The sequence below is a fragment of the Dendrobates tinctorius genome, unplaced genomic scaffold (assembly GCF_039654945.1).
Source record: "Dendrobates tinctorius isolate UK_male_01 unplaced genomic scaffold, ASM3965494v1 ptg000015l, whole genome shotgun sequence".
Classification (NCBI taxonomy): Eukaryota; Metazoa; Chordata; class Amphibia; order Anura; family Dendrobatidae; genus Dendrobates; species Dendrobates tinctorius.
The window spans coordinates 23,765,213-23,779,091 of NW_027361683.1; the positions used below are offsets into that span (position 1 = coordinate 23,765,213).

At 44.1% G+C, this 13,879-nt stretch overlaps 1 protein-coding gene across 2 annotated transcripts in view; it reads right to left on the reverse strand.

The window, feature by feature from the left end:
• Nucleotides 1-1,415: 1,415 nt before the first annotated feature.
• Nucleotides 1,416-13,879, reverse strand: part of TEKT2 (tektin 2) — a 93,431-nt gene continuing 80,967 nt past the window's right edge. For both annotated transcript variants that reach the window (XM_073562892.1, XM_073562888.1), the window contains exon 10: nt 1,416-1,732. In XM_073562892.1, coding sequence (XP_073418993.1) covers nt 1,519-1,732 — 214 coding nt within the window. In that variant the 3' untranslated portion in view covers nt 1,416-1,518. The remainder of the gene's footprint in view (nt 1,733-13,879) is intronic.

Sequence of the window (13,879 nt, forward strand, 5' to 3'; positions counted from 1 at the left end):
AAGAACCAGTCACAGTGTTTCCTGTGTAATGCGTACAGCAACCTGTGTTACCTCTGTGATGTTTATGCATCCATCCCAGTGTCTCCTATTTGATGTATTTACATCAGCCTCAGTGTCTCCTTTTGTGATGGATATACCCGTCCCAGTTCCTCTTATGTGATGTACATAAAACCATCCAAATGTTTCCTTTATGATGTTTATACATCTGTCTGTGTGTCCTATGTGATGCATGTACACCAGTCCCAGTGTCTCCTTTGTGATGTACATACACCAGTCTCAGTGTCACAATTCGATCAGTCATTTTCTGTTATCAACTGCCAACGAAGCCAAGGTGGTGAAATGTGAGTTGAGGCTCCAGCTGTATCTGCCTTGCGCTCCTGCACTCTATACATCATGTTTCAAGGTAAATCCACTCATTTATATAACTTCACATTCATTATACTGTGGGCTCTCCTTATTACCACTCAATGATACTGCCCCTGGACTTATATTTGCTATGACCCTAGGGTAGCATATACTACATTCATTGCTATCCACATTTCCTTGACAGATTATTAATCGTTCATCATACAAGGAGCACAAGATTAGTGAGACATGTTTGTCTTTTTTTGATGTAGTATTCAATTCCATCTGCCCCCACATGTTCTTGCGTACCAATGCGTTTCCATAGACAGTAATGCATTTTTTTAGGCACTCAACCTCATGCCTGCTCATATTTGACGGATTTTTTGACTCATCAAAAAATGCAACATGTTGCGTTCGCCCCGCCCCGCCGCACACTCCGAAATGCCGCTTGCATACGCAAAACCATGAGAACGCATGCAAACGCATGTCCCTGTGTACACCATGTTAAATATATGAACGCACAACGCATGCGGATCTATGCGGATCAAACGCTGCACAAAAAGACGCAAATGTGAACCCATCCTTAGTATTGCATAAGTGATGGAATTATTGCCTGTGCAATACTAAGTTAAACAGGTCTGATAAAAGACCGCGGCTGTCTCTGCAGAAATGAAGAACACCAACACTTATACAACAATACCGATATCTCATGCACATGAACAAGCTGACATGAAAGAACTGCAGGACTGAACTATGGGCAATGAAGTAAGCAAAAGCTTCTGACATGCAGGTTTTCTGGGGGTGATATTTGGAGTGCAAGCACTTTTGAAAATATTTGTATCTAGCAAGTTTATTAATTTTAGGATTTGAAGTCACTGAGCTATGACTGATATTATGGAAATAACACTTTAATGTTCTAAATAGCATAGTTTGCATTACTATTATCTAGTAGAAAAGAAACAGAAACCTGGCATGGCCTATTAGAAGTCAAAGGGATCTGTTGGATCCATTACAAAAGTGGCGCTTCAGGTATTAATAGATGAAAGCGGAAATAAAATGTCTAATGAGACTTTGTTATTTGAATGGTTTAATTCCACCTCAATCATTAGCAGTCTGTTCTGCATGTAGACCAACACAAGAGAAGACAGAAATAACTAATTTATGCAAATCAGCTCAGGCCAGCTCTAGCTGATGACTCTTCAGTGGGGAGAGATGGCGGTTGGTGGTGCGGTTGAAGGTGTCCACTGTTGCAACATACTGCCCCGCAGGAAGGGTGAGCTTTCGACGACTATCTACACACTTCTTATCGAGAGAAAGAGAATTTTCCTTACACTTGATGTCGGCTTCTATACGAGCAAGATGTTTGTAGAGAGCATCCAGAGCATCCCTGCAGGAACAGAATGGTTAATTAATTCAGTTGTACTAATTTTTAAAGGTTTTGGCGGTCACTGAGCATAACTGTGTGCAGTTATTTCCAGACTAGGATTCCTTAGGCCCATAAGTGGAAATAATTATAAGGGCCACCCATCAGTAATAGTGCACAGCGCATAGCAATAAAACAAAGTCTAATCGTTTACTCCCGAATTAACCCAATCGAAATAGACTTTGCAACCGAGTACTGTCCCTGACCAGTGGATCCTATGGTATTCAGTCCCTGTCTATGGCCACAATCTCCCCTTTGAAGCAAGGGCTCAAATTATGGCATCAAGTTAGTATTTTTGATTGTTTTGCTTATTTACATGTGGTAAATACTATTGCGATCCGCCTTTATTATCGTTTACATTTAAAAAATAATTCTTATGTGTAAATGCATACTATATGTACAGTGTGGGAAATAAGTATTTGATACACTGCCGATTTTTTTACGTTTTCCCAAACACAAAGAATAGAGAGGTCTGCATTTTTTTTATCTTAGGTACACTTCAACTGTGAGAGACAGAATCTTAACAAAATACAGAAAATCACATTGTATGATTTTAATATATAATTAACTTGCATTTTATTGCATGAAAGAAGTATTTGATGCAATAGAAAAACAAAACATAATATTTGGTACAGAAACCTTTGTTTGCAGTTACAGAGGTTAGATGTTTCCTGTAGTTCTTGACCAAGTTGCACACACTGCAGTAGGGATTTTGTCCCACTCTTCCATATAGATCTTCTTCGGATCTTTCAGGTTTTGGGGCTGTTGCTGGGCAACATTGAGTTTCAGCTCCCTCCAAAGATTTTCTAATGGGTCTGGAGACTGGCTAGGCCACTCCAGGACCTTGAAATGCTTCTTACGGAGTCACTCCTTAGTTAACCTGGCTGTGTCTTTCAGGTTATTGTCATGCTGGGAGACCCAACCACAACCCATCATCATTGCTCTTACTGAGGGAAGGAGGTTGGTGGCCAAAATCTTGCGATACATTACCTCATTCATCCTCCCTTCAATACGGTGCAGTTGTCCTGTCCCCTTTGCAAAAAAAGCATTCGCAAAATATGATGTTCTCTCCACCAAGCTTCATGGTTGGGATGGTGTTCTTGGGGTTGTACTCCTCCTTTTTCTTCCATCAAACAAGTCAGATGCAGTTGATACCAACAAGTTCTATTTTGGTCTCATCTGACCACAGGACCTTTTCTCATGCCTCCTCTGGATCATCCAGATGGTCATTGCAGAACTTCAAACAGGCCTGGACATGTGATGGCGTCAACAGGTGGACCTTGTGTGCTCTGCAGGAATTTAGTCATCAATAACAGCGTAGTGTATTACTAACTGTAATGTTTTAGACTGTGGTCCCTGCTCTCTTCATGTTCTCAGAATCATCTTTACCCCACAAGGCAAGAACTTGCATGAAACCCAAGACTGAGGAAGACTGACAGTCATCTTGTGTTTCTTCCATTTTCTAATAATTGCACCAACAGTTGTTGCCTTCTCATCAAGCTTCTTGCCTATTGTCCTGTAGCCGATCCCAGTCATGTGCAGGTCTACAGTTTTTTCCCTGGAGTCCTTAGACAGCTCTTTGGTCTTGGCCATGGTGGAGAGGTTGGAGAGTGATTGTGTGGACAGGTGTCTTTTATGCAGGTAACGAGTTCAAACAGGTGCAAATAATATAGATAATGAGTACAGAGTAGGAGGGCTTCTTAAAGAAAAACTAACAGGTCTGTGAGAGCTAGAATTCTTGCTGGTTGGCAGCTGATCAAATATTTATTTTATGCAATAAAATGCAAATTAATTATGTAAAAATCATAACATGTGATTTTCTGTTTTTTTTTTTTTTTAGATTCTGTCACTCACACTTGAAATGTATCTACAATAAAGATTACAGACCTCCTCATTCTTTGGAGGTGGGAAAACTTGCAAAATCGGCAGTGTATCAAACACTTATTTTCCCCACTGTATAAACAGTTATGGTCGAAAGTGTTGGCACCCTTGAAATTATTCCAGAAAATGAAGTATTTCTCCCAGAAAATTATTGAAATTACACATTTTCTTATACACACAATTATTTCCTTTGTGTGTATTGGAACAAAATCCTTCTACGAAATCATATTGAGGACAGATGAGACCATGATAGAGCTTTATGTTAAAGCGCATAAATCTACTGTTTACCGAAAACAAAATAAGGTCTTCAAAGAAAAGAACACAGTATCTACAGTCAAATATGGTGGAAGTTCAAAGATGTTTTGGGGTTGTTTTGCTGCCTCTGGCACTGGGTGCCTTGACTGTGTGCATGGCATCATGAAATATGAAGATTACGAAAGGATTTTGGCTAGCAATCTAGTGTCCAGTGTTAGAAAGTTGGATTTGCGTCCTAGGTCATGGGTCTTCCAGCAGGATAATGACCTCAAAAATACATCAAGAAGCAATCAAAAATGGAGGGAAACAAAGCACTGTAGAGTTCCAAAGTGACCAGCAATGATTCCAGATTTAAATCCCATTGATCACCTGTATAGAGATCTTAAAATTGTTGTTGGGAGAATGCACCCTTCAAATATGACAGACCTGGAGCAGTTTGAAAAGAAAACTGTATATTGCAATGGTTGCATAATTACACATTTATGTTACTTTGACCTGTGTTGTACATTTGTGATAATGTTGTATTATAGTATTTTCAATAAAAACGAATTTAAAAAAAAAAAGAAAAAGAAGACTGGTCTAAAAATCCAGTTGAGAGGTGTAAGAAGCTTGTTGATAGTTACCGTATTTTTCGGATTATAAGACACACTTTTTCCCCCCAAATTTGGGGGGAAAATGGGTGTGTGTCTAATAATGCGACTATACCTTACTGGCCACTGTGGAGCAGGGTCCCAGAGTCGCTGCTGGAGGAGGCAAGAGCAGAGCATTTCTGCAGGCCGCAATGAGGGGATATTCGGATGTGCGATGCTGCGGGTGTTCGGTGGTGCGTGGGCTCCGCAGACATTTTGTGAAAGCCAGGAGCCCCCACACTTCCATGGTTTACTATGCGGTGGACTCCGAGAAAATGGTTGCCGGGGGCGGCTCATGCGCAGATGGAGATCTCAGCATCAAGATCTCCATCTGCACATGGGCCGCCCCCGGCAGCCATTTTCCCGGAGTCCACCGCATAGTAAACCATGGAAGTGCGGGGCTCCTGGCTTTCACAAAATGTCAGCGGAGCCCCCGCACCACCAAACACCCCCAGTGTCGCACACCCAAACACCCCTTTCTCCCAGTCTGGGGTCCGCAGCATCGCCCCCACTTCTACCTCCGCCAGCGGCGACCCTGGGACCCCGCTTCACTGCAGTCACCACCCCCCGGTAAACAATAAGCTGCATTGATTATAGGAAGCACCATCATTTTATTAAAAAAGGTTTTCTTCCTATTTTTCTCCTCAAAATTTGTGGTGCGTCTTATAATCTGGTGCGTCTTATAAACCACAAAATATAGTAAACAGTAGGAAGCGATTGATTTCAGTTATTTATTCCAAAAGGTGTGCAACTAAATTTTAAGTTGAGGGTGTCAACAATTTTTTCCAGCACATTTTGGGGGTTTTGTGTGAAATTATGTCCACTTTGCCTTTTTTCCTGTTTTTTTGTGTTGTTCCAATACACACAAAGAAAATAAACATGTATAACAAAACATTTAATTTCAATAATTTTCTGGGAGAAATACTTCATTTTCTTGAGCAATTCCAAAGGTGCTAACCCTTTCGGCCATGACTGCATGCTATATGCATAGCACACATGAGATCCCTCATGGTCTGTATGCACTTATTTTTTCTTTATACAGTAAGGAAAAAATTTATTTAGTCAGCCACCAATTGTGCAAGTTCTCCCACTTAAAAAGATGAGAGAGGCCTGTAATTGACACCATAGGTAGACCACTATGAGAGTCAAAATGAGAAAACAAATCCAGAAAATCACCTTGTCTGATTTGGCAAGATTTATTTTGCAAATTATGGTGGAAAATAAGTATTTGGAAATTAACAAAAGTTCATCTCAATATTTTGTTATATACAGTATCTTTTGTCGGCAATGACAGAGGTCAAACGTTTTCTGTAAGTCTTCATAAGGTTGGCACACACTGTTGGTGGTATGTTGGCCCACTCCTCCATGCAGATCTCCTCTAGAGCAGTGATGTTTTGGGCCTGTCACTGGGTAACATGGACTTTCAAATCCCTCCAAAGGTTTTCTGCGGGGTTGAGATCTGGAGACTGGCTAGGCCACTCCAGGACCTTCATATGCTTCTTGCGAAGCCACTCCTTCATTGCCCTGGCGGTGTGGTTGGGATCATTATCATGCTGAAAGACCCATCCACATTTCATGCCCGTGCTGATGGAAGGAGGTTTGCACTCAAAATCTCATACATGGCCCCATTCATTCTTTCATATACACGGATCAGTTATATTTGTCACGTTCGCGGCCGGAGCCATGACAGGCAGCAAAGAAGAGGACGGCATCGTATGAAGATGGGAGGCGCCAGACCGGACCGCGACACCCATTGGACCAGACCGGACGCCGGGGTGAGTATAATCAACTCATTTTTCTTATCTTTCAGGTTACATCGGGGGCTTATCTACAGCATTACAGAATGCTGTAGATAAGCCCCTGATGTTGGTGCCGGCAGCTCATAGTCAAAAAAAGAGATGACAGATTCCCTTTAATGGGTGTGCCAGAGATTGCTAAGCGGAGAGCTCAGATGATCTTATGTACTACTATGAGAAAGAATAGAGAATAGAATGAATGATCATGATCGACCACATCTCCACTCAGCCAGAGCTCTGCAAAGCCCATTCTCTCAAAATAGGTGGGGGCTATGGTGGTCGGACCCACAGCAATCGGAAAGTTATCCTTTATCTTTTGAATAGGAGCTAACTTTTGAAATTTTAGAACACAGCTTTACACATATTTTACAAGTACATGTACAAGAGAAATTGGAACTTTTTAAAGGCATGCTGTGTTTGTACATTAGAGACCATCTCCAAAAGGCATTTTTTATGCATTATCTACAGGCCAGAACCAGCAGAATATATTATATGTTAATGTGTAAATGATTTAGATGTAACATGTCAGATCCCACAGAGTTGTTTCGCTTTTACTTATGTATGTGTAATGAAAACACATCATTTTATAGCTGTGGGAATGTGCATATAATATCAATAATAATGAAAAAAAATTTGTAAAGTAAGGTAATAATTATAATTAGACAACTCTAAGGAGGGGTTTTCATACTGCAGGAGTTGAATGTTGATTAAACCTCACCCACCACAGCATATGGGTTTGATTTTGTACACAATTCAGCTGCAGCGAGGAAAACAGCCAACGACCCATTAATAGTTAAAAGTGCTTTCAAATTTCGGAAAATCCCTGTCCCCTAGCTGCACTTTATTTTAAGAAAACAAACTGTTGTTTTCTCACCGTCCCTGGGTTCAGCACTGAGTCTGCCCCCAGAGACTGTTATTGTGTGCAGTGGTGAGGTCAACAGCACTGCAGCCTATCAGTGAGCTCAGAGGCTTGTCCTGTGAGCCCGAGCTCACTGATTGGCTGCAGACAATAACAGACCCAGGCGGTAGCAGTGGAGACTCAGCGCTGGATCCATAGAAGGTGAGTAAAGCAGATTTTGTTCTTTTGAAAACAATCTACACCAGGGAAGAGGGTGTTTCAGAAATCGGAAAAGCCTTTTAAGATGACATACAAATAGTAAGCTTACATCACTAAGGCTGGAGTCACACTAAAGGTATAAAAAATTGGTCCGATTCTCACTGCCGAGAGTCGCACGAGTGTAATCCAAGTGTCATGTGAGTGTCATGTGCGTACAATCCGATTTTTCACACCTAGCATGCTGCGATTTACATCAGAATGCAGTGTGATTGCTATCTGCTTGCAATGCGATTTTAACATGAACTTTTACATAGAGAAATTCTCTATATCATTTACACATTGTCTTCAAAGGAAATATTCTTCAAAACACACGCATATACATATATATATATATATATATATATATATATATATATATATATATATACATACACACACATATACATAGATAAATATAATGATGGATAGATATAAATGAAAAGTGCCGGCAATTCATCTGCTGTATACAGTAAAATCACAGACAGGTTAGAATAGATGTACACATACCGTATTTTGCAGATTATAAGATGCTCCAGATTATAAGACGCACCCCAAAGTTTGAGGAGAAAAATAGGAAAAAACCTTTTTTTAATAAAATGGTGGTGCTTCTTATAATCCATGCGTCTTATTGCTTACCGGGGTCCCAGGGTCGCTGCTGGAGGAGGCAAGAGTGGAGTGTTGCTGCAGGCTGGGATGAGGGGGTGTTCGGACGTGCGGATGGGTGTTCGGATGCAGCGCTGAGATCTCATCTCCTGAGATCTTGGTGCCGAGATCTCCATCTGCACATGCACCGCCCTAAGCAGCCATTTTCCCAGAGCACCGCATAGGAAACCATGGAACTGCGGGGGGCTCTGGCCTTTCACAAAATGTCGGCATAGCCCCCACAGCAGCACCGGACACCCGCAGCAGCACTGGACACCCGGAGCAGAAGACAATGGCATCGACCTTCATAAGTATGGTTTAGTTAGGATTTATTAAAGGAGTCTGTGTCATTCTTTCAATTAAAGGATTTCTTTCCGGGTGTGTTTTCGATATGACTATGGGGTTAGAAATGGGGGTGTCTTATTGACGCCTCTCCATTACTAGCCTCGGGGCTTGATGCCACCTAATACAAAGGTGACATCAAACCCCCTCAACTATCACTCCACTTGCCACCGCTACAGGGCAAGTGGGAAGAGCGAGCTAAGTGCCAGAATTGGCACATCTTAAGACCCCGTCACACACAGCGAGATCGCTAGCGAGATTGCTGCTGAGTCACAAGTTTTGTGACGCAACAGCGATCTCACCAGCGATATAACTGTGTGTGACATGTATCAGCGACCGACCCCCCCCCCCCCCCCGCCGGGTATCGCTGATCGTGCTCGAATGCCCTGGACATTTTTTTGATCGTTGGTCTCCCGCTGGCCAGCACACATCGCTGCATGTGGCAGCGGTAGACCATCAATCAGCGAGCTGGTATCCAAGGTAAACCGTGGGTAACTAAGCGCGTGCGTCACTTAGATACCCGCTGTGTACCTTAGATACCAGCGTGCTGGCGATGGCAGCTGGTATCCAAGGTAAACAGCGGGTTTCTAAGCGCCGCGCGGCGTTTACCTTGGATACCAGCTCCCAGCGCGTTGGTATCTAAGGTATACAGTGGGTAACTAAGCGACGTGCGCGCTTGTTACCCGCATCGTCGCTGATCCTGATTGCTGGTGAGATCTGCCTGCTTGGCAGCTCACCAGCGATTATGTAGCGACACACCAGCGATCCTGACAAGGTCATATCGTTGTCGGGATCGCTGGTGCGTCGCTATGTGTGACGGGGGCTTTAGAGATGCGCCTTTTCTTGGGCAGCTGAGAGCTGATGTTTTGCTGGTTATTAATTATAGAAGGACCCTAAGTCATTTTTTTAGGGTCCCCCATTTTAATAGCCAGTAAAAGCTAAGTACACACCTGTGAGATGATAGTAATAGCCTGGGAAGCTCCGCCATATTTCCCTCTTCCCAGGCTATAAACATCGGCCCCCAGCCGTCGACTTTCCCTCTGCTGGTTAAGGCCTCTTTCACACATCAGGTTTTCACCGTCAGGCGTGATCCGGCGCTTTTGACAGAAACCGGATCCGGCGAAATGCAATGCCGGATCCGGTTTCCCCCCCATTGACTTGTATTTGCGCCGGATCGCGCCGGATGGCCATGCGTTTCATCCGGTTTTCGCCGGATCCGGCAATGTGTCGCGATCCGGCGTCTGGAAAAAACGGCTACTGTAACGTTTTTTGTCTCCGGCGAAAAAGCCGGACCCGCCGGATCCGGCGCGTCCGGCTTTTTCACACAATGAAAGCCTATGAGCGCCGCAATGCGCCTGATCCGGCGAAAGCCGGATCCGGTGGCCGGATCCGATTTTTTTGGTCTGAGCATGCTCAGTAGCTCTGCCCACAAGACATATATAAAAGCAAGACAGTGGGACCCACAGCCACACCCAACATGCCACCCAAGAAAGCAACCAAGCGCAGCAGGAGAAGGCAGGAGACCACTGCAGCACCATCAGCACCACCACCACCCCAAATGGAGCAGCAAATGGAACAGCAAATGGAACATGCTGAGGAGGGGAGTCCAGCAGCAGATGAGAGACGGTAATTATCAAATCCCCCATTCCTCCAAACTAGGGCCATGGAATATCAAGATATTCATTGGCCCTTTGTTTCTCTTTATTCAACAGCCGCCCAAGAGATGCAGCAGCAGCAGCAGCAGAAATGGCATCACTGGCAGCAGCAACAGCAGCAGCAATACCCACAGCCATGGAGTCTGGCCATCAACAGGACAGCACATCTTCTTCTGGGAGCCCTCCCTCGCATCGTCAGCGTTTGACGGTAAGTTTTTATTTCCAAAATCCATCATCTCTGTAATATATGTCTATTCATTGCCTTTTATTTCAAAACAGGAATCACAAGATGAAGAGGAGCTCCCAGAAGAAGAAGGAAGGGGTGGACAGACACCTGGAGTGGGCTCACAATTGGTAAGTTTTTTGCATCAAACGCAGAAACACAACATCACACTACACACAACACATAGAAAACAATGTTCTGCAGACCACACACAGCAAACAAATGCCTACATCCAAAGACATAACATTTTTTGTTTTCTTCTCTAGTCTTCCCAATCTGGTGCTCGGCCAAGAGGTCCTCGCAGTGCCTCCCAGGGTCGTCGGCGACAGCAACGCGGCGGTCACCAGCGTGTAAGTATAAATATTTTTGCTTTGTTTTTTTGCACTTTTTATTTCATTTCTTTTGTGGAGGCTAATTATGTTATTTTTGTCTTTTTCTTTAACAGCCTTCACAGCGTGCTCCCGACTCTGACGGTGAGGATGGAGGACTCGATGTGGACCACCTCATCGATCTCGTCAGAGAAAGGGAGCCGCTCTGGAATATGGCTGACCGCCGCCACGCTGACCTTATCGTTACCCGACGACTCTGGGAGGAAATCTGTTCGCTCCTTGTGGGCCGCTGGGAGGACCTCGATGTTCGGGCCCAGATTAAAGAGCGTAAGTATATACAGTACCGGTTGCTTGATGTAAACCAGTGTTTCCCGAACTCCAGTCCTCGTGGTCCCCACGGATCATGTGTTCAGGATTTCTATTTACTATGGAAATCCTGAAAACATGACCCCTGTGGACCATGAGGACTGGAGTTTGTGAAACACTGATGTTGTATACTAACCACTCCTTTCTCGTTTCAGGGAACAGAATTGTGAATCGGTGGCGGTCTGTGAGGGATCGTTTCAAGAAGGAGTTCAATAAAGAGATGCGGGCCCCGAGTGGATCTGGAGGACGCAGGAGCAAGTACAAGTACGCACAAGCCCTGTCGTTCCTCCGGGAAACAATGCTCACCAGAAGGTAAATATTACACACCACATGTGAAAAAAAATGTTAGATGTAACTTTTTTTTTTCAGCCAGGGCCATACCATGTCAGTATTTTAATTGTTTTTTTTTCTCTTTATTCCACAGCACGGTGAGCAGCACTCGGGAGCCTGCACGATTGGACCCTTCTGAGGCGATCCCTGAGGAGACCGGCACCGAGGGACACTTCGACCGCCCCGGTACATCTGCACCTTCCCAGCCTTCCCACACATTCGACCCATCTGTCCCATCCACCAGCACAGGAGCATCGTGGTCGCCTACATTACATGAAGCTGCTGGTGAGGAGATCGCTTTCCCTTTACCCCACCCTTCTGCCCCTGCCACCTCTAGTACACCTGCGGGTACTGGGCGGCAGCGGCAGAGGGGTCAGGAAAAGAGTTATGCGCAAGAGTTCTTGCATCTGAATGCATCTTTCCAGAACTGTCTAAAAGTCTTGTCAGAGCAAATCTCCGCAGGCTTTCAGCAGATCAACTCCAGCATTCTGGAGGTGAAGACACTTCTGCAAACCATGCATTCAGAAGCAAGATCTTCGCCAAACCACACCTTTTTCAGGTCTGTTGTGGAGCGCATGGCAACACTATCTCCTACCCAGCAGATGCATGTAATGCATTCGTGCCACGGTGCTCTACAGCAGGTTACCTCCCAACCTCCACCTCCCACCACTGTAGTTCCTCCACCTGCACCCCCTCCAGCCACTTTCCATCCTCCCCCTCCTATTACATCTGCACCCCCTCCAGCCACTTTCCATCCTCCCCCTCCTATTACATCTGCACCCCCTCCAGCCACTTTCCATCCTCCCCCTCCTATTACATACCAGCAACCTCACCAGTACCAGCAACCTCCCCAGTACCAGACATCTCCCCACTTCCAGCAACCTGCCCCGTACCAAACTCCTTCCCCGTACCAAACTCCTTCCCCATACAACTTTCCATCAACATCATCTGCTCCTACAGTCCCTGCCCAACCCTCCACTCCACCGCCCACCACCTCTTCTGCCTCCCACATGTCCACCCATTCTGTAGCTTTTTCCACACCTTCACCTCTAACTGTTCCTTCCCCACCACGATCCCAGTCCTCTCTCCACACACCCAGTGTCGAAGTGTCCCGCAGCCCCTCCAGCAGTATTTCCACCCCACACTACACAGATTTGTAATGTGTGTTTTTTAATAAAAATGCCCATTGGGTTTAAAACCTTTATTAAAAAAGTTTTTTGCACTTTAAAAACATTTTACAAAAAAAAAAAAAAATTTAAATAAAAGTTAAATTATCGTTTCACAATGGTTGTCTGTCATTTCTTTCTGCGGCGAACTATGTTTAAAAAAAAGGTTAAATACAGGGTATTTCAAAGGTAAAAAGGTATTCAAAACCAGGTATATAACTGTGGGTAAATTTTAGCTTTTTGCCACAGTTGTGTTCCTGGTTGTGTTTGAAGCAAAGTATTTCACCTAAAAAGTTGTGTTTATTGTTGGTGATTTCCTAACAATGTACACAACTTTTGTTAAAAGGTGAAATACTTTGCATAAAACACAACCAGGTACACACCTGTGGCCTAAAGCTAAAAATAGTAAGACCATGACAAGATAGCCAAGTTTGGTTGGCAAAGGTATATACTGTTGGTCCAGAAGGTACACAAGTTTGGTTAGGGCACAAATCTTTCACACTCTGTCATCCTGCCAGTGTACTCTGCCTTGAGGTGACATAAAGTATAGTGCAAAATTGTCCCTCATTACTGAAACCGTCACAGAATTCTAGTGGTAATATTTCCAATGACAACATCCATCTTCGCCAGTAACTTGCTCTTCTCTCCAACCTGCACTTTCTTCTCTACAACCTGTCAAAGAAGGGCTGTAGGAACATGCTATATATAGTTTTCCAGTAGCCAATCCCGTTCGGAAGGCCACAAGGGTCAATTTTAAAAACCGGATCCGGCGTAATCCGTCGAAAAACGGATAGAAAAACGGATGAACCGGATGAGACGGATCCGGTTTTGTCTGTCAAGAACAAGACGGATCCGGCAGAAAACCGGATCCGGCACATCAGGTTTTACAAAACATTAGCCGGATCCGGCATTCCGGCACGACGCCGGATCGCGCCTGACGCCGAAAACCTGATGTGTGAAAGTAGCCTAAGAAAATTACGCAGGAGCCCACTCAACTTTTTTTTTCAGAAAAATAATCTTTTATTAATTAAGCACATAAACATTAAGCTGCACACGCATAGTACAGCACTAATTGTATTTGTCACTGACATCTGTCACCGACTATTCTATGTGTACTTACTGTATATAATCCATCTATTCTATCCTGTCCGGTTCCTGCTGTGATTTTACAGTATGTGGCTGCTGAATTGCCAGCTTTTTTTATATCTAAGTAATATATATGCTGTGTGTCGACTATATATATATATATGTGTGTGTCACTGACATCTATATATCTATGTACTCTATGTGTATATTACTGTATGCGGCACATGAATTGCCGGCTTTTCAAAGGATATCGGTGTGTAAAAATCAGACAGCACTCGCATGGTCCGAGTGCTGTGCGATTTTTTTTTTTCTCGC